This window comes from Miniopterus natalensis, chromosome 1 (assembly GCF_054644295.1).
Source record: "Miniopterus natalensis isolate mMinNat1 chromosome 1, mMinNat1.hap1, whole genome shotgun sequence".
Taxonomy (NCBI): domain Eukaryota; kingdom Metazoa; phylum Chordata; class Mammalia; order Chiroptera; family Miniopteridae; genus Miniopterus; species Miniopterus natalensis.
In genome coordinates, this window is record NC_142081.1 from 152,640,424 (window position 1) to 152,661,853 (window position 21,430).

General features: G+C 40.9%; 1 protein-coding gene across 1 annotated transcript in view; it reads left to right on the forward strand.

Annotated features, from left to right (window-relative positions):
• Positions 1-1,629: 1,629 nt before the first annotated feature.
• LOC107529729 (broad substrate specificity ATP-binding cassette transporter ABCG2-like) overlaps positions 1,630-21,430 on the forward strand; it is a 36,963-nt gene continuing 17,162 nt past the window's right edge. Inside the window, exons 1-9 of the mRNA XM_087816197.1 lie at positions 1,630-1,790; positions 3,851-4,073; positions 6,900-6,959; positions 7,569-7,683; positions 8,272-8,424; positions 10,699-10,856; positions 17,417-17,568; positions 19,156-19,260; positions 20,837-21,084. Of these exons, the coding sequence (XP_087672323.1) occupies positions 3,871-4,073; positions 6,900-6,959; positions 7,569-7,683; positions 8,272-8,424; positions 10,699-10,856; positions 17,417-17,568; positions 19,156-19,260; positions 20,837-21,084 (1,194 nt within the window). The 5' untranslated portion in view covers positions 1,630-1,790; positions 3,851-3,870. The remainder of the gene's footprint in view (positions 1,791-3,850; positions 4,074-6,899; positions 6,960-7,568; positions 7,684-8,271; positions 8,425-10,698; positions 10,857-17,416; positions 17,569-19,155; positions 19,261-20,836; positions 21,085-21,430) is intronic.

Genomic DNA, 21,430 nt, shown 5'->3' on the forward strand with positions numbered 1-21,430 from the left:
TAATTCTAAAAAATGCCTTTAACTCTTAGTTCAGTGGTAGTCAGGATGTCTGCTTTCCTGTTAGCTTTACTAACAGTTGTTTGAAATACAACGTTCATTTGGCCTAGTCCAAAGGTTATTTTGCCCAGTTTAAACATCCCAAAGGTTCAAGGAGCAAGACATGCAAGGCGTTTCCTCTCCAATGGCTGCTCTAGTTCTATTTTAAAATGGCTCCACTTAGGCCAACTCTTCACAGTTATAAATGGAATCTCATTTTATTGTTGCTTTACTGAAGACAATACAGTTTCATTATATATATATACATATATATACATATATGTATGTACACACACACACACTACATATGTGTAACATTATTTTAATCCTCCCCCGAGGATATGTTTTTATTTATTTGAGAGGGAGAGAGGAAGGGAGAGGGAAAAAGAGAGAAACATCAATGTGAGAAACATTGATCAGTTGCCTCCAGCACACACCCAGACCAGGCCCGGGACTGAGGCTGCAACCAAGGCACGTGCCCTTGGCTGAAATCAAACCCAGGACCATCCAGTCTGCGGGCCAAAGCCCAGCCACGGAGCCAGGTGGCTAGGGCCGGATATTATAATTTTTGTTTGTAAATGCAAACCTGAAACTATCTAGATGCAAGCACTAATTTCCGGGAGTAGATACAGCAGGTGGATTTTGGCACAGCCACACGCACTCATAAAGCCTGATAACCAGCGCTTGTCCTGAATCTTGCAAATCCCTTTCCAACTTTTCCCTAAGATCAGTGTCTTGCAAAGAAGTGTTTATTACAGGACTATGAAGACTGCATTTAAACTGTTTTCAGTAATACTTTCATTCAAAAAATTTTCTTTCCAACCCCCACCTGCCCCATAGATTTCGCTCCTGTTTTCCTGGGCCTGGGGCGCAGGAACCTAATTTCTGAGAAGCGCGTTAAACAGAGGCCGCCACTGGCTCTGGACCGGCACCAGGAGAACAGCCTTGGCGCCAGCGACCCCCGGTGCTTGGGCGCGGGCCACCTGCGGTGACCAAATCCACCCAGGGCGGACGAGGTGTTGGTGAGCTGGGGTGCAGTCCTGTGATTACAGGGCTCGTCCCCAAATGTCCATTTCCTAGGAGCCCTGAACAGAGTTTTCGGCTTGTCCCTGAGTGTTGCGTGACCCGGACCCACGGGGGGTGGCGGCGGCTCCCGCGCGGAGCTCGGTGCTCGCTCGACCAGGGACCGGGGCTCGCTCGTAGCTTCTGGCGGCCAGGGGGCGGCGCCACGCCTCCCGCCCTCCCGCGGGCGCGGACCCCGAGCGGGACCCGGGGGAGGGGCTGCCCCGCGTCTCTCCGCCCCGCGTCTCTCCGCCCCGGGCCGGGCCGTGCGTTATAAAGCCGCGTCCCGCGCCGCGCGCTCTCTCGCAGCCCCGCTAGCGGACCGCTGCCCATCGCCCCGACCCTGACGGCGACTGCGACCGCGACCCCGGGCCGGCACCTCGCCGGGTGTCCCCACACGCGTGAGCGCTGGGCCCGCGGGGAGCGCGCGGCGCGTTTGGCGGGCTGTCCGCGGGGCCGTGGGCGTTGGTACCGGGACGCCGCCTCCTGCGGGCTTTTCGGTCCCGAGTCCCGGTTACAGACCGAGTCCCGAGCGCGCAGCAGGGAAGGGGGAGCCCAGGATCCTCCCGCAGAGACTGGGAGACGCAGGAAGGAGGCCCCTGGACAGGAGCCGGGAGATTTGGAGAAGCTTCACGTCGGAAGGCACAGTACAAATGCTCGCCGTCCTTGTGAAGTAGGACCTGCTTCCTTAGGTAGGTGGGGAAGGGCTGGCGGACTCACCTCCGCGCTCATAGGGCTGATTTTAGTGCCTGCCGCCGACCACATGGACCTGAGACCCGAGCCCTTGACCTGCTGAGTGAGTGGTGACTGCCCTTTGGGACGCCTGTGGCTTGGACGGTCGGTGGGTGTTGGGAGTACATTTGGTAGAAAATAGAAAACTGTTCAGTTGAGATGACTAGGTTCTAGTTAGTTCCTCCGAGTTTAATTTGATACTGAATATGAAAGACTTAAGCATAATACCCTCCAGAGATCCATCCAAGTTGTTGCAGATGGAAAGGTTTCATTCTTTTTTATTGCTGAGTAATATTCCCTTGTATGCATGGACCTCCTCCCTCTCTTCCCCCTTCCTCCACCTTCCCTTCCTCCCCCTCCTCCTCCTTTTTATTGATTTTAGCCCTATCTGATTTGCTCAGTGGTTAGAGCATCCCCTGGAGAACTTGTAGGGCTCCTGGGTTCGATTGTGACCAAGGGCATGTACCTGGGTTGCAGGCTCGACCCACCCGCGGTGCTGGAGGCAACCAATTGATGTTTACTCTCTCTTTCTCTCCCTTCCACACTTTCTGTAAAGCAATGAAAAAAATGTCCTCAGGTGAGGATTTTTAAAACAATTGATTTTAGAGGGAGAGAGAGAGAGAGACATCGATTTGTCGTTCCATTTATTTTTTAAAAATATTTTTTATTCATTTTTAGAGAAAGAGGGAGGGAGAAGGAGAGAGAGAGAGAAACATTGATGTGAGCTGCTGCCTCCGGCGTCCCCCAACTGATGATCAGATGGGATACCCTGGCATGTGCCCTGACCAGAATCGAACTGGCACCTTTCTCTGCAGGGGAGGACACCCAAGCAACTGAGCCACACTGTCCGGGGCTGTTCTGCTTATTTATGCATTCATTGGTTGATTCTTGTGTGTGCCCTGCCTGGGGGTGAACCCACAACCTTAGCATAGCATGGCCAGGCTCTAACCACTGAGAACCTAGCCAGGGCTGGTTTGATTTTCTTAATCGTTTTTATACTTAATTCTAAATCTTCCTGGAATTTAAATATGTTCACCCATTAAGTAATGTGCCATTTCAAACAATTTTGAAGTTTATTTTCTTAGCTGATTGGAGGAGCATTATATGCAGTGATATAAAGCTTGGAGCTATAGATTCAGAGAAATTTCTCTTGTCCTTAATTGCCTGGCTAAGCCTTCTTTTGAAATGCCTATGTGATAGATTTTAAAATTACAGCCCCCCAAATATAAAAAACAATAATAGGAGGTGAAGGTGATCATGTAGTCTCTCCCTGATCTTGAATCATATAATAATATTCTTTTCAAGCTAAACAGGTATAACTCCCTCTCATCTTTTTCCTGTTTCATAAGTTTTGAGTAATTTTCATACACTATTCACTTATTAGATATGTAATTGATATCTAGTTGGAGTTTATGTATTCGGAGTTGTGTCTGCCTCCCTGATAGGAGTTCCAAGGTTTTTCTTATCACAGTGATATGGACTGTTCATTGGAAATTGAGCTATGTATTTCAGGGCAGTTTAAAATGGACTTGTTTTTAATGTTAATATATCTTATTGAACCCAATAAATCCAAAATCTTTTTACTCAAACATGTAATCAATATAAAAATGATTAATGAGGTATTTTACATTTTTTTAAGATTTAGATCTCTATTCTTTTTACTGTTTTTAATTGAGATATAATTGACATATAACAGTTTCAGGAGTACAACATTAATGACTCAAAGATTGTATATATTGTGAAATGGTCACCACAATAAGCCTAGTTAATGTTCATCATCACACAGTTACAAGTATTTCTTTTCTTGTGCTGAGAACTTTAAAGATCTCTTAGCCACTTTCAAGCAGATAATACAGTGTTGTTAACTATACTTACCATGCTGCACATTACATCCCCAGGACTTACTTCTTTTATAATTGGAAGATTGTAACAAAGCAGACTTGGTTTAAGTATATTATTACCTAGTATTTACAATCTCATTTTCTGGACTATGAACTTACTGTTCCTTTTCCCTCTACAGAAAGGCAGAAGCTCTTCCACATGTCTTCCAGTAATGACCAAGTTTTTATACAAATGTCACAAACAAACACCGATGGCCTCCCCGGGATGATCCCCAAAGACCAGAAGACGTTTACTGAGGGAGCTGTGTTAAGTTTTCGTAACATCTGCTATCGAGTGAAAGTGAAGAGTGGCTCTCTACTTAGTCGGAAAACAGTTGAGAAAGAAATACTGACGAATATCAAGTATGTGCGTGAACTTTTGTTTCAGTAACTTTATTGACAGCAGTGAACTTCACAGGTGTTGCTCTTACAAGTACAGTGGTGCCTGGGTTTTCGAATGTAATCTGTTCTGGAAGACCGTTCGAGTTCTGAAACATTTGAAAACCGAGGGATCCACAGCCGACAGCTGGGCCTCAGGGCCTTGCCCTCAGTGGAAGCCGTGGGGCATGTACGACTTCCGAAGTGTGTTGGGAAACCGAAGCATTTCCTTCAGGGTTTACGGGGTTCCTAACCCGAAATGTTCGTCAGCAGAGACATTCGAAAACAGAGGCACCACTGTACAGGTGCATGGACATTTGTGTACATATCTTTACAGATACATAGACACATACTTTTGTTTGTTTTCCTCAACTGTGAGTGCAATGGTTGGATCACATGTTAGGTATAAGCCTAATTTTTAAAAGAATGGCCAAACTGTTTTTAAAGTGGTTATATCATGTGCATCAACATTTGTTTGAGAAACTGAATAGTTAATGTGTCACTTAGTTTTTCCTGGGCTAAGCCTTCTGGTTTAGTGGAAAGAGGACTGGTTGTGTGACTTACAACTTCCCGATTATGGGGACAGAATTGTAGTCTGTGAGCTTCATTATTCTAGTCTGTGAAATAAAAGATCTGTTACTGTATGTTTTGAGTCAAACACTTTAGGTATGCAATTTATAGCCTTTATGCTCTAGAAGCAAGAGTTAGGAGGTTGAAAAGACAATATACTGTGAAAGTCCTCTGGTTTTCAAATAGACTTGTTTTAATTTAGTGGCCTGTTTATATAGTCGTTTATCATCTGTAACAATTTACCTAATGCTTTCCCACATTATACAGATAGACAGAAACTACTAAATAAAACACTAACTTAGCTTAAGTTATGGAGTGGAAATCCAAAGTGGTCTTTTCTGCTAGTAGCAGCTAACTGCTCCCAAAAGCCTAGGAAATGACCAGTCAGGGAGAAAATTTTTCCATGTGGCTGGGGAAGAAAGGACAGGGACCTGGTATTGATTGAGTGGTGGTGAGATCAGGGTCTGTGTAGAATTGGATAGAACTTTCTTCAGGCAGCGGCACATACAGTCATGCCTACTTCTTTGTTGCTTTCTGGTATTGGTTAAGAAACCCTGACCAGGAAAGTAAGGAGAGGAAGGTAGGCACAAAGCTTTTATCTTTTGCTACATGCCTAGATAAAAGTGGCTGACCTTTTTGAAAGCTAACAATGTTTTTGTGGAACATTACAGTCAAGAAAATGTTGGTCACTTCAGATTTTGTGCTAAGTGGAAGGTAACGAATAATTTGAATATGTGCAGGTTGGATGGATTTCAACTGCATACTGGGTGAGTGTTCATTTACCTTGCTTATGTTTCAGTAGATTAGTAACTCAGGACACTAAAAGTGTCATCTGCTCAAGGCTTCATCATGTTTTTTCTATGATTCATTAGAACATATTCCTGCAGTAGATGAATTCTTTACTTGCATTCTTGGGTTTATAAAACCGGGGTCAATATTTTTTCACATTGTTTTCATTAATTACAGTGGACATATACTATTATATTAGTTTCAGGTGTACAACATGGTGATTAGACATGTATGCCTGTTACTAAGTGCTCACCCCAATAAGTCTCATAGGACTCCTGGGCTGAAGCACTGTGTACAGCTGCACTGTGAAGTTTGTCACTCACCACAGCTGTATAATGCGAGTAGTTGCCCCCGTGAAAGTCATTGTCTGGGAATGAAATAGCCTTCTGCTCTGCACCTTCCAGGGGAATGGGTCCTGTGTCCTCTGGGGAGTAAAGTTGGATTTACCTCCCAATTCCACACAGATGGGCGTGGACGCCGGGGTTTCCAAAGGGCTTCCTCAGGCCTCCATTGCATCAGGCCCCTGTGGCTGCGGTGGGCCCACCCTTTCCTCTCCTTACTCCAGCGCATTCTCCTAACCATTCTAGCAGTTGCCTTCGGGGTGAAATTCAAATTCATGTTTGCATTCTTCCAGGGTCTCAGCACAGTCAACTCTGCCTTAATTTTTTTCCTACCTTCCTCCTCTGTCTGAATATTCTCTACCCACCGTCATCTACGGAATTTGTTTGGAACATGCAGTGTCCATGCCATGTGTGTACGTCCCTAAAGGTCATCCCCAATAGAAAGTGGCGTCTCCCCCGTCGAAACAGAATTTCCCAGGGCATATGTTTTACTTTTACAACTGGAGTAAGAATTTTGTCAGCATTAGGAACTGGTGAGGTTTTCTTTTTAATGCCCAAGGTGTTTTTTTTAGTCATTGAATTTCTACTTCAGATATATTGTTCCTTGGTCTGACTAGATTTGAGTGGTGAGAGCACTAATACTGGTGGTTCTAGAAGCCCATCGACTGCCTAATTATCTAGAACTGGACTGGGCAGCAGATCAGGCGACCTGAAGTAATTCTCAGCAATCACTACTCGAGACCTGCAGTGCACTTTACATTATGTCAGAGAAGTAAGTGTAACAGATGTTTCAGGAGAATCTTTTACTTCAGGGAACCTTGAAAGTTTGTGTGCCCTTTTCCAAAAAGTGTAAGTGGTTTAGAAAATAATTGAAAGGAATTTAGAGAGACCTGAGCCATTTTTCCTATAGGTGCTGACTAGTGATGACATCCTTTGTATACTAGACTTGTATTAATTGACATTTTGGTTTCTCTCTTCCTTTAAAAGTTGGTTTGTGCTTATTTCCTGTCTAATTTCTTCAACTTGCATTGAGTGTACTAAATGCAGACCCTAAATGTTTAGGACTAGTTTTAACCAGAACCAGTAAACCGGCCTGTTTCTGCATTTGCAGTGGGATCATGAGACCCGGCCTCAACGCCATTCTGGGACCCACAGGGGGAGGCAAATCTTCGTGAGTATAACAGAGAATCAGTAAGCTTTCCCCTTGCAGTTTAATGTGCTTTCAAAGCTGGCTTTTACGGGGGCAGGTAGTAGTTGAGTCTTTGCTGCATGTGTGGTCTGGGCCTAGGCGCTATGGATCACATGCAGCCATCCAGCCGTGGTTCTGCCCTGAGGAGCAGGGAGTCTTGTTGGTCAGCTTTACTACCAGGATGTGATCGGTGATTGGCATACAGCTGTCAGCTATGGTTTGAGCTAATGGGGAGGAAATTGAAGGGGATGACAGTGAAAGTGGGAGATGGAGCAGAGTAATCATGGAGTGAGTCTCAGTAAAGGAGCACATTGCCTGTGTTGTGATCCCAGAGGTCAGGCAGAGTGGAGGGCTGTTTGTGAGTTCTATACTGGATCAGCCAACAATGCTTTGTTTTCTTGTTTTTGGGCTTTATTGTAGCACAGAGTTAGAAAAAGGAACTTGGGAATTAAAAAAAAAAAATGTAGTTACAGTTCTACCGTAGAATTTCTTGATCATTTTATTTTCTAACTTGAACAGAATTTGCATTCAGAGTGGCTGAGAGATATAACCTGAGTTGGAGAAAAACACACCATATATGTCCTTTTACAGGTTGTTAGATATCTTAGCTGCAAGGAAAGATCCACAGGGATTATCTGGAGATGTTTTGATAAACGGAGCCCCTCGACCTGCCAATTTCAAGTGTAACTCAGGTTATGTGGTACAAGTAAGTATTGGTCCATTTCCATTTTAGATTTCTCCTCTTTTCTGTGGGCAAGTGCCTTGCTGGAGTTCAGTTTGCTTTCCATTGATTACATGACATGAGCCTAGAACCGGCTTTTTAAAAAATACCAGCTTTTTAAGTCTTCCATAAGATATAGAATAGTGTTAAATGAAAAGGCAGGGAGAATCTAGAAAATGAACCTTATAAGGACAATAATACCAATTCTAGTTGTCATATTTCCAAAAGATGCTACTGTTTTACTTTTCCCCTACCTTTAACTCTCTCCTTCCCTTAGTTTAGAAAAGTTTTTTGACAAATGTTTGTGTAAAGCAGTCTGGAAATGTCTGCTAGTAGTAATCCTAATTACCTGTGTTCTATTTGGGTATACAGTTAGGGAATGAGAATTATTCCTCCAGGCTTTGTAGCTATCTGTATATGGAGTTATTTTTATATTTGTATAACTGTGAGTTCATCATTAACTAGAGCTTCCCCTTGGGTATGTCATTTTTGTGGATTAAGTTGTACATACTGACGACTGATGTTACTTGAAAAGACCTGATATGTCTTGTTAAAATGCCTTTTTGCCTTAAGGATGATGTTGTGATGGGAACGCTGACAGTGGGAGAAAATTTGCAGTTCTCAGCAGCTCTTCGCCTTCCATCAACTATGAGTAATCGTGAAAAAAATGAACGAATAAATTTGGTCATTCAAGAGTTAGGCCTGGCTAAAGTGGCAGATTCCAAGGTAATAGGCCCTCCCCTGGGTGGGTGGTGTTACTCTTATTTGAAAGTTTCTATAATGTGTGTGGTCATAAGTGGCTGCTTTCTGTAACGATGGGAGAAGTGACTAGCTGCATAATATGAAGGTGGAAATTAACCGGGAAAAGAAAATGAAAATGACTGAATCCTGCAGGTGAAGTGTGGCCGTGTGGGCTGGTAGGTAAACGTGCTCTTGCAAACACCAGGCTCCACTTCCCTGTGATGACAGCGCTTGCTCCGCCCCCACACTAATTGTGTTAAGTCCTGTCTCATTCAGTATCTGTTCACTAACTTTCCTGTTTTTGTTTTCTCTTTCCTTTTTTAGCTAGCCTTCCTCTCTTCCTCCAGGGGACTTTGTCCTGTTACTTTGGAGGTATATTTCTGGAATTCATAAATGAGGAAAATCCCACGGCTATTGCTCTATATGTTTCACTTTGCTGTAATTTTGCTTCCAACATTATTTTCAGTCCAATTAGCATTTGCTTCTAATTTGTGTAGCGCCCAAGTTGTTTTCCTATAGCCCTTCTTAGGGCACTTTGTCTCCCACCCCTCCCGCCTCCTCCTCCCTCCCTCCCTCTCTTGTGCCAGTGTAGCTTACAGACTGCCGTGTGCCGGGCTCCCTTGGGTGTTACAGGTAACAGCTGTGGGCAAGAGACACCAAAGTAGCTCCCTGTGTGGTTTGTGCAGGATCAGGAAGGGGAAATGAGATGAGTGAGGGAACGATTTACAGTTGGTGAGTAGACGTGGAAGATTTTCTGGGAAGACATTTGAAGTTTTGGGTGGAGATGAGCTTCTCAGGTTGTCATGGCTCTAGTTTAATTCCCTGGGCTGCCCCTACTCGAAGGTGATGGAGATGGGGTATTCTGCTGGCTGCTGCTTCATATGATGCTTCTGACAGACTTTATGTAAAGTGTATTTTGCTGTATTTTATTTGGAAGAATAAGTTTGAGCTGCTACCATTTACCACTTATTTTCATTTTATGAGTGAGTGGGCTCCCTTTGCTGGGGCTCTGTTTATGTGATTCTGTCTTTCCACTAAGGTGGTTTCCTGCCTCTACCATTAGGCTCTCATTGCCTGGGTTCCTTGCATGGATTTCCAGGGAACATGAGCTGAAGGCAGTTGTTGACTGCCAAGAATTTATTTATCTAATTGATCAAAACAATAGATTGAAGATGTTTTACCTGTTATGAAATTTTAAACATAAGAGACATGTAGGGAGAATGGTCTGATTACTGTAGTAATGACATGACTGCAGTATAATTAATGCAGTGGTATGATTGCGAATAACGTTCACCTAGATTTCCCAGTTGATACTGAGTTATTCAATCCTGGCTTCAGGTTTTTCTTTAAGGAAAGTTATAAATATCATTTTTTGCCTCTGAAAACATATTTTTATTTTACAAAAGAAGGACATTTGTCTACAAGACTACAATATCATTACCAACTAACAAAATTAATAATATTTTAATATTAGCTATATAGAGTCCATATTTTTTCACAGTTTTCCAATAGTTTCAAAATGCCTTTTATAGCTCTATCATTATGGGATCTAATCAAGGGCATGAGTAGCCTTTGACTATTCTCTGTTTGAAGACTCTTACTAGAAGAGCTGTTTCCCGCCTCCTGCTTCCTCTCAAACCTTCCTGCTCCCCCACCACACTCAGTGACACTGACTCGTTGGAAAGACTGAGCCAGTCACTTGTAGAGTGTTCTGCCTTCTGAATCTGCCTGAAAGAAGGGGTCAGGAATTCTGCTGTGAGTAGGGTAGAGACAGGGTCGATTTGGGAGGCCTTACAGTGATTTAGGAGGTGCTAATGTGGATGGTAGAAAGTGCACTTTCTTAGCTGCCAAGGCCCAGCTCTTCTTGTGAGTCCACTTGAGGATTTTTTTGGCGGGAGAGAAATGTAAGTACATTAGAAGACTAATAAATTATAGATGCTTTCACCTATCCCTCTCCTATTATTATCCCTTTTTGGACTGTGATTTCACTGTCAGAGCCCTGTATTTAATCTCTAACTTCTCATTTTAAAACTAAATATTTGACTTGATAAGGAACACATAGAACTGTTTAAAGCATGGGCTTCATATCACGCTTAGCCACATACCAGCTCTAACCTGAGGCTCAGTTTACTTGTCTAAGTAAAGAGAATCCCACCTCTTCTCCCACATACTCATTTATTTGCTCTTCAGAATAAATGAGGATTTGAGATAGAGTGCCTCTTGGTTGTTTTTGTAATCGTGATAACATTTGTGTGTTAGGTTGGAACTCAGTTTATTCGCGGTGTGTCTGGAGGAGAAAGAAAACGGACTAGTATTGGAATGGAGCTTATTACCAATCCATCCATCTTGTTCCTGGATGAGCCCACAACTGGTTTAGACTCAAGCACAGCGAATGCTGTCCTTTCTCTCCTGAAGAGGTAAATGCGATGGGAACATTATTTTATGTTCAGACAATATCTGATGACCTGCTGTGTACCAGGTAGTATTCTTGATGTTTGGGATGCAGACAAACATTTCTCTCTTCTTTTTTGGGGGGAAACAGTCAATTAACAAATATGAGTTTCAAGGAAAATGAAGCAGAGTAAGAGTATAGGGAAGGCTGATGCGGTGGGGTTCAGTGGTGCTGTATCATGTAGTAGGATGCTCAGGGAAGACCTCAGCAATGTGCCCTGTGAGCTGTGAATGAGGTCTGGATGTCTGGGGGAGAGATTACTTTGTGTTTTTTTGGTGTTTTTTTTTTTTTTTTGTGGCTTAGACAATAAGGAAATATATTTATTTTCACATAAAGGTCTAGAGTTTCGGGACTGGTAGGACACCAGGATGCTTATTTGTACTATTTGTATCTTTCATTCTTATCATCGTAAGTCTAGAATGGTTAGTCCGGCTTCTGTCGTCACATCAGCGTTCCAGATGAAAACAGGGTAAAAGGTGGGCATTAGCTCGCTCTTTTTTTTCTTTTTATTGAATTTATTGGGGTGACAGTGGTTAACAAAATTATATAGGTTTCAAGTGCACAATCCCACAACATATCATCTGTATATGCCTCTTAAAAAAGGCATTTGGAAATTTTCATTTGACTCTGTTTATATCCCATTGTGTAAACTTAGGCCCATAGACACATCTAGCTGTAAAGGAGGCTGGAAAGCTGAAGTATTCCAGGTGAGCAGGTATCCAAAAAAATTTGGATGAGGTTAACATTAAGAAGAAGAAGAGAACAGTTAATTGGAGTACAGCTAAGTCTCCACATGAGAACTGCTATTGGTCTTTGAACTTTGGAAAACATGGAAAAATTACTATGGTATCCGTTGATAAGTCTTCATTTTTTGTTGAAGACTGAATCACCACCTTTGAAGACTGGAATCTCAACAACAGCCCAATTACTCAACCATTAAGTGTTTGAAAATTTAAATGCATTAATTTTTGTGTCCTACCCTTTATTTTTTTATATTTAATAAACCTTATTTTATTATCTGATCACTTTATTTATTTATTTATTTATTTATTTAATTGACTTTATTGTTGAGACCATTACAGATGTCCCCCTTTTAACCCCACTGATCCCCTCCACCCCACATCCATCCCACCCCCAGGCCCTCCCCACACCAATGTCCACGACCATAAACATACAAGTTCCCTGATTAATCTCTCCCCACACACACACCCCTCCCCACCTTCCCTCTAAGATCCCTCAGTTTGTTCCAAGCTTCTATGTCTCTGGATCCATGTTGTTCATCAGTTTATTTTGTTTATTCCACATGTAAGTGAGATCATTTGGTACTTCTTCTCTGACTGGCTCCTTTTACTTAGCATAATACTCTCTAGTTCCCTCCATGCTGTGCCAAAGGCAAAAAGGTCCTTCTTCTTCACAACCACATAGTACTCCAGGGTGTAAATGCGCCACAGCTTTTTTATCCACTCATCTACTGATGGGCAGTTGGGCTGTTTCCAAATCTTAGCTATTGTGAATTGTGCTATGAATGTGGGGGTGCATAAGTTCTTTGCAAATGGTGTTTGGGGTTCCTTAGGGTATATTCCCAGAAGTGGGATCACTGGGTCAAATGGCAGGTCAATTTTTAATCTTTTGAGGAAACTCCATCCTGCTTTCCATAGTGACTGCACCAGTCTGCATCCCCACCAGCAGTGTACTAAGGTGCCCTTTTCTCGACACCTTCTCCAGCACTTGTAGTTCGTTGACTTGTTGATAGTAGCCATTCTGACAGGTGTGCAGTGATACCTCATTGTGGTTTTAATTTGCATCGCTCTGATGATTAGTGACATTGAGCATTTTTTCATATGTCTCTTAGCCATTTGTATGTCCTCTTTGGAGAAGTGTCTATTTAGGTCCATTGCCCATTTTTTAATTGGATTGTTTGTCTTTTGTTAAGTTACATAAGTTCCTTATATATTGTGGATATTAACCCTTTATCTGATGTGTCATTGGCAAATATGTTCTCCCATACAGTGGGCTCCGTTTTTACTTTGTCGATGGCTTCCTTTGCTGTGTAGAAGCTTTTTATTTTGATGTAGTCCCATTTGTTTATTTTTTCCTTAGTTTCTTTTGCCCTAGGAGATGTATCAGCAAACATATTGCTACGAGAGATGTCTGAGATTTTACTGCCTGTGTTTTCCTCTAGGATTTTTATGGTTTCATGCCTTACATTTAAGTCTTTTATCCATTTTGAATTTACTTTTGTGTATGGTGTAAGTTGGTGGTCTAGTTTCATTTTTTTGCATGTATCTGTCTAATTTTCCCAACACCATTTATTGAAAAGACTATCTTTATTCCATTGTATGTTCTTGCCTCCTTTATCAAATATTAATTGACCATAATGGTATGGACCAGTTTCTGGGTTCTCTGTCCTGTTCCACTGATCAATATGTCTGTTCTTGTGCCAGTACCAGGCTGTTTTGATTACAGTGGCTTTGTAGTATAACTTGATATCTGGTATTGTGATCCCTCCAACTTTGTTCTTCTTTCTCAGGATTGCCATGGCTATTCGGGGTGTTTTTTGGTTCCATATAAATTTTTGAAGTGTTTTTTCTAGATCAGTGAAATATGCTGTTGGTATTTTAATAGGGATTGCATTGAATTTATAGATTGCTTTGGGTAATATGGACATTTTAATGATGTTAATTCTTCCAATCCATGAACATGGTATACTTTTCCATTTTATATCTTCCTCTATTTTCTTTTTCAGTGTCCTGTAGTTTTCTGAGTAAAGATCTTTCACATCTTTGATTAAGTTTATTCCTAGGTATCTTATTTTTTTAGTTGCAGTGGTAAATGGGATTGTTTTTTTAGTTTCTGTTTCTGAGAGTTCATTATTGGTATATAAAAATGCCATCAATTTCTGGGTGTTAATTTTGTATCATGCTGCCTTGCTGAATTCATTTATTAAATCTAATAGGTTTTTGGTGGAGTCTTTAGGATTCTCTCTGTACAATATCATGTCATCTGCAAATAATGACCGTTTTGTTTCCTCCTTTCCAATTTGGATGCCTTTTATGTTTTCTTCTTGTCTAGTTGCTGTGGCTAGGAGTTCCAGTACTATGTTGAATAAGAGTGGTGAAATTGGACACCCCGTCTTGTTCCTGTTCTTAGGGGAAATGTTTTTAGCTTTTGCCCATTGAGTATGATGTAGGTTTGTCATATATGGCCTTTATTATGTTGAGGTATGGTCCCTCTATTCCCACTTTGCTGAGAGTTTTTATTAGAAATGGGTGTTGGATTTTATTGAATGCTTTTTCTGCATCTATTGATATGATCATGTGATTTTTTTTTTTCAGTTTGTTTATGTGATGTATCACGTTTATTGACTTGTGAATATTGTACCAGCCTTGCACGCCTGGAATAAATCTCACTTGGTCATGGTGTATGATCTTTTTAATATATTGCTGGATCCAATTTGCTAATATTTTGTTGAGGATTTTAGCATCTATGTTCATCAGGGGTACTGGCCTGTAATTTTCTTTCTCTGTAGTGTCTTTATCTGGTTTTGGAATCAGGCTAATGCTGGCCTCATAAAAAGAGTTTGGAAGTGTTCCTTCCTCTTAGGTTTTTTGAAATAGTTTGAGGAGGATAGGTATTAATTCTTCGTTGAGTGTTTGGTAAAGCTCCCCTGTGACGCCATCTGGGCCAGGGCTTTTGTGTGCTTGGAGCCCTTTGATTACTGCTTCAACTTCATTAGCAGTTATCAGCCTATTTAGACTTTCTGACTCTTCCTGATTGAGTTTTGAAAGGTTGTATTTTTTCAGGAATTCATCCATTTCATCCAGGTTGTCCAGCTTGGTGGCATATAGTTGTTCATAGTTTTTTTTTACAATCTTTTGTATTTCTGTTGGGTCAGTTGTTATTTCACCTCTTTCGTCTCTGATTTTGTTTATTTGGGTCCTCTGTCTTTGTTTCTTGTTGAGTCTGGCTAAAGGTTTATCAATCTTGTTTATCTTTTCAAAGAACCAGGTCTTGGTGGTTTCATTGATCTTATGTATTTTTTTTTAGTCTCTATGTCATTTATTTCTGCTCTAATCTTTATTATTTCTTTCCTTTTACTTACTCTGGGCTTTTCTTATTGTTCCCTTTCTAAATTTTTAAGTTGTAGGATTAGAGAGCCTATTAGAAGTTTTTCTTGTTTTTTGAGGTAGGCTTGTAGTGCTATGAACTTCCCTCTCAGGACTGCTTTCATTGTGTCCCATAGATTTGGAGTTGTTGTGTGTTCATTTTCATTTGTTTCCAGGAACTTTTTTATTTCTTTCTTAATCTCTTTGGTAACCCATTCATTGTTTAAAAACATGCTTTTCAGTCTCCATGTGTTTAAATGTGTTTTAGTGTTTTTATTGTAGTTGATTTCTAGTTTCATGCCATCATGATCCAAGAAGATGCTTGATATGATTTCAATCTTCTTGAACTTATAGAGACTTGTTTTGTGTCCTAACATGTGGTCTATCTTTGAGAATATCCCTTGTACACTTGAGAAGAATGTATATTCTGTAGCTTTGGGGTAGAATGTTCTGTAAATGTCGATTAAATCCATCTGATCTAGTGTGTCATTTAGGGTCACTGTTTCCTTGTTGATTTTTTCTCTGGAACACATATCCAGTGAAGTCAATGGGGTGTTAAAGTCCCCGAGTATGATTGTATTGCTGTCGATCTCTTCCTTAAAGTCCTCTAGAAGTTTTTTTTTAATAAATTTAGGTGCTTCTATATTGGATGCATATATGTTTATCAGGGTTATATATCCTCTTGCTGGATTGATCCCTTTAGTATTATGTAATGACCTTTCTTGTCTCTTGTTATGGTCTTCATTTTGAAGTCTATTTTGTCTGATATGAGTATTGCTACCCTAGCTTTTTTTTCATTTCCATTTGCATGGGAAATTTTTTTCCATCTCTTCACTCTCATCCTGTATGAGTCTTTTGTTCTGAGGTGGGTCTCTTGTAGACAGCATATAGTTGCGTCATATTTTCTTATCCATTCAGCCACCCTATGTCTTTTTATTGGGGCATTTAATACATTTACATTTAAGGTTATTATTGAAGGATACTTATCCACTGGCATTTTGTTTCTTTATAGCTGTTTCTCATTCTCTTTATTTCTACTTCTAATTATAGCAGTCCCTTTAACATTTCCTGTAATGGTGGTTTTGTAGTGATAAAGTCTTTTAACCTTTTTTTGTCTGAGAAGTTCTTTATTTCACCATCCAGCTTGATTGATAATCTTCCTGGATAGAGTAGACTTGGTTTCAGATCCTTCTTCTGCATTACCTTGAATACTTCATGCCATTCTCTTCTGGCCTGTAGAGTTTCTGATAAGCCAGATGACAGCCTTATGGGAGTTCCTTTGTAGATAACAGCTTGCTTTTCTCTAGCTTCCTTTAAGATTCTCTCTTTGTCTTGGATTTTTGACATTTTAATTATGATGTGTTTGGGCGTGGGTCTCTTTGGATTCTTCTTGCTTGGCACTCTCTGTGCTTCTAGAACCTGTGTGCTTTTTTCCTTGACCAGGTTAGGGAAGTTTTCTGCCATTATTTCATCAAACAGGTTCTTTAACCCCTGCTTACTTTCAACCTCCTCTGGCACTCCTATAATATGAATATTGTTATGTTTTATGCTGTCCTACAGCTTCCTTAGACTGTCCTCCTGGTTTTTAATTGTTTTTTGTTTTTGAGTCTCTAATTGAGTGATTTTTTTCTACCCTGTCTTCTAATTCACTGATCTGATCCTCAGCTTCCTCTAATCTGTTGTTTATTCCTTCTAATGTATTCTTTATTTCTGCTATGTCGTTCTTCATTTCTGACTGGTCATTTTTCATAGTTTCCAAATCTTTTTTCATACTGTTGAGCATCCTTACAATCAGTATTCTGAACTGTATATCTGAGAGGTTGCTTATCTCTGTTTCATTTGGCTCTTTTTCTGGAGACTTCTCTTGTTCTTTCATTTGGGGCTTGTATTTTGGTCTTCCCATTTTGGCTAAATGTTAGGTAGACCTGCTAGGGTTCTCAGTCTTTTTGGAGGGTCTCTGGTACAGGCCAATGTCAGATGCAGTTTGTGACTGGCCCTGAGTACCCTGTTTGGGGCTATCAACAACTCCAGACTTGAGGTCTCCACTGCTGGAGCTAGATGCATTTGGACAGGGCCAAGATGCACACCAAAGTCTTCTTTTCTAAGGCCCAGGTCCCAAAACAGATCAGGCAAAGACTCAAAGCACCCTGAGGTCTGCCTCAGTCTGCAGACTTGTTAATTTGATTCTCTTAATGAGCCTCAGGCTGTAGAAGCTCCACAAGGTGCGGGAGCTGGTTGTTATCAGTCTCTTAACAAGCTTCAAGCTATAGAAACTCCTCTGGGCAGGGAGAGAGACTCTCCAGCAGGGTGGGGCAATTGCTTCAGGAATAAATGTGCTAAAGGCAGGAATAAAGTTTTTTGCTAAGAAGTGCAAAATTCAGATGTTTAATGACTCATTATTTTCTCACTTTTACCTTAGGATGTCTAAACAGGGACGAACCATCATCTTCTCCATTCATCAACCTCGTTTTTCCATCTTCAAGTTGTTCGATAGCCTCACCTTATTGGCCTCAGGAAGACTAATGTTCCATGGGCCTGCTCAGGAGGCCTTGGGATACTTTGCATCAGCTGGTATGGTTGCCTTTTCATGCAGTGAGATCCTTCATTCATAGAATCCTGAAAGAGGGCAGAGGAGGTAGACGGGATACTGCTTGATCTTTGAGTAGAGAGAACATGGGCTCCACCACTCCAGACCGTCTTCGGTCAGTTTGGTGCTAGAATTTGTCTTCATTTTGCAGCACTGGCTTATTGTTTAGATCACTTTCTTGCCCTGTTTGAATGTGCATGCATACTCTATGTATGCGTAGGACTGTTTCTACTGGCCTGTACTGTTCTTCTCTTAACTCTAGTGCCCTTTTCCTAATAGTTCAATAAATATATTGGCCTTATAATCAGTTATTAGTCTAACTGAACATTTTGAAGGGCCTAATACTGCCCTTCACCTCCACACCTCCTCATTCCCCCAAATAGTTTGTCTTCTTTTTTTAACTGAATTTTTTGTTTGTTTTTTAATTTTAATTATTTATTTATTTTTAAATTTTATTTATTTATGAAATCATTTGTCTTCTTGACCATATAACAGATCAGGCTATGTCATTTTTCCATTGCATGGGTTTGCCTTGATGAGGTTTCATGGAGATGCTGATTCATTTTGTAGTAGCATTTGATTGAAGATTTCATCCTTGAGTGGATATGAGTGACTTACCAGTCAATAGAATGGCTACTCCTGAGTCTGACTTCAATGGGCCAACATTTCTGACAGCTCTGGGCTGCCTGGTTGTATTTCAGATGAAAAGTCCTAATTTTTGAATGACTCATGCAGTCTTTATTTTAGAGATATATAGATATTATTATAGGTGATGCTCCATGACCCCAAATATAATTTTAAATATTTTCTAGCTATCTTTGAAAATTTGTTTTTGTTCATTCTCTATCATTTAACGTACATGTGTCTGAGGAGTCTAGAGAAGATGAATCTAAGAGAAGACTACAGGCCAAATTGAGTTTAAATAATCAGGCACAAGAAGTGAGGGAAGGTAAAGCATTCAGGTGTGTTATGTTGGTCACCTTTTCTTGAGAAAGCTGCTCTGGTGATTTGTTCTCTATGCTGGGATTATAGCAGCATAAGAGATGATAATCCGGACCTGAATTTACTAGGTGGAGAAGCAACCTGTTGCTAAAGTGGGTGCTGGCATTCTGGCAGTCCGTAGGTGAACCCAGAGAATAGGACACACCCCGGGCTGGCTTTGCTGGTTACCTTGCTTTGAGGAGCATTAGTCCTACCTACAGCTTTTTTCTTTTTTCTTTTTCAACTTCTATTTTTCTTGTACCAATATCTATTTTTTTGAATACATACTGCTAAGCACCAGGACATATTGGTATTTGTTTCAGGTCTCATGAATTACATTGGGCAATGCTTTCTGAGAGTTCAAGGTTGGTTTGGAGTATGATTTTTGCCAGGAGATAGAATTGTTGGCATATTGTATGACTAAATACATAAAAAGAAAGAGAAAACTAATGAGGAGAGAAGAGAGAAAGGAGAGAGGGGGAAGCCATTAGATTCTGTCTCTCCCAGCTTCACCTCCCGCATCCCCCGAAAGTGAGTCTTTATTTCCTAAGACCATCGTGTTTGTGTACCTGTGTTTTCTTCTTCTGTAGGTCACCACTGTGAGCCCTATAACAACCCCGCAGACTTCTTCCTGGATGTCATTAATGGAGACTCCTATACTGTGGTATTAAACAGAGAGGAGGAAGGTGATGAAGGTATGTGCATCTGTCCAGAGTCACAGATTATCCCCTAATTGAATTGCCTGAAGTTCAGCAGTGTGGCAGCTGATTAAAATGTAGCTTTGTGAATTTATATAACTAATACCAGTTGTATCTGTTGAGGCCCCGCTTCCTGGTAGACCACCATCTCCTTGTTGGTCCCACACATGGTGGAAGTGGGGAGGGGGCTCCTGGGGCCTCTTTTATAAGGGCACTAACCTCACTCACAAGGGCTCCACCTTCACAATCTAATCACTCCCCGAAGTCCCTACCTTCATATACCATCACATTGGGGATTGGGTTTCAGCATATAAATTTGGGGGGGACATAAGCATTCAGTCTATAGCACCAGTCAGCACAGATTTTGTTCTCCATAAGTGCTGTATTTTTATTTAATTTATAAGTGATCATTTATATGATAGTGACAGTTCTAAGGGGAATTTCCCTTAAAAAATATGCTCATGGTGCCCTTGCCGGTGTATTCAGTGGTTAGAGCATTGGCCCGAGCACCAAAGAGTCTCAGATTCAATTTCCCGTCAAGGGAACGTACCTGGGTTGCAGGTTCAATTCTCAGCCCTGGTTGGGGTCCATACAGGAGGCAACCAGCCAATGTGTCTTTCTCACATTGATGTTTCTCTCTCTTTCCCTCTCTCTCTCATCCCCCCTCCCTCCATCCTTTCCACTGTCTCTAAAAATCAATGGAAAAAAATATCCTCGTGATTCTTTTGAAGATTAAGAAAATAATAATAAAACATAAAATAATAAAAATATGCTCATGGTTTATATAGTGTTTTGAAATAAGAAACAGCAATGTATGCATTTGTACTTAGTAGAAAGCAGGATGAGGTTTTTCTATTAGGAATTACAACTTATGTCCTGGCTGTTGTGGCTCTGTTGGTTGGAGCATCAGGTACTGTACACTGAAAGGTGGCAGGTTGGATTCCCAGTCATGGCACATATGTAGGTTGTGGGTTCAAACCCCTATCAGGGTGCATATGGGAGGCACCAATCAATGTTTCTCTCTCACATTGATGTTTCTCTCTCCCTTTCTCCCTGTATATTTTATTTATTTTTTAAATTTAATCCTTACCTGACGCCATGCTTATTAATTTTAGAGAGAGGGGAATGGAGAAGGAGAGAGAGAGAGACAGTGTGAGAGAGAAACATCTATTGGTTTCCTTTCCATATGTACTCTGACTGGGGATTGAACCTCTAACCCAGGTATGTGCCCTGACTGGGAATTGAACCCTTAACCTTTTTGTTGTACAGGACGACACTCCACCCAACCAAGCCACCCATCTGGGGTCCTATGGTAAGTTTATTTAGAAAGAATCAGGATACAAATATAGTTTGGGAAAGGTCAGTGGGTTTTCTGTATCCATAAGTGCATAGAAGTAGTCAGGACAATTAATTATATTTTTCTGATGTGTAAAGCAATGACAGATGTAATAATTTTCTGTACTCAAGCTTTAGAATTTAGGTGTTAGGGAAGAATCTAAGAAAGAGGTTCCAGAAAAATGGGCGAAATCAATGATTTTGTTAATGTTTCCCTCTGTCCACTTTTATTCCAAAGCCAAGGAGACTGAAGAGCCTTCCAAGAGAGAGAAGCCACTCATAGAAACATTAGCTGAGTTTTATGTCAACTCCACCTTCTACAGAGAAATGAAAGCTGAGTTAGATCAATTCTCAGGAGTTGAGAAAAGGAAGAGCTCAGCCTTCAAGGAGATCGCCTATGCCACCTCCTTCTGTCATCAGGTCAAATGGATTTCCAAGCGTTCCTTCAAAAACTTATTGGGTAATCCCCAGGCCTCTATAGCTCAGGTAACCTGACAAATTCTTGTAATTATGCTGTGAAATACTCATGTGAAATCATTAAATTCTGATACAATCTATTTTAGGATTATGGTTATCTTCTACCCACCCTTCCACTTATTTATCCTCTTTCTATTAGGGATATAGAAATAGTCAATAGAACAAATAAGACACGATTAAATTTTACATATAGGAAAAAAGTTTAAGTTCTTTTGGACTACCTAATGCAGAATTTTTATTGATTTAGACAGGATATAATAGTTCATCTTTTTTTTCTCTTTTTTCATTTTTTAAAAATATATTTTTATTGGTTGCAGAGAGAGGAAGGGAGAAGGAGAGAGCGATAAAACAATAA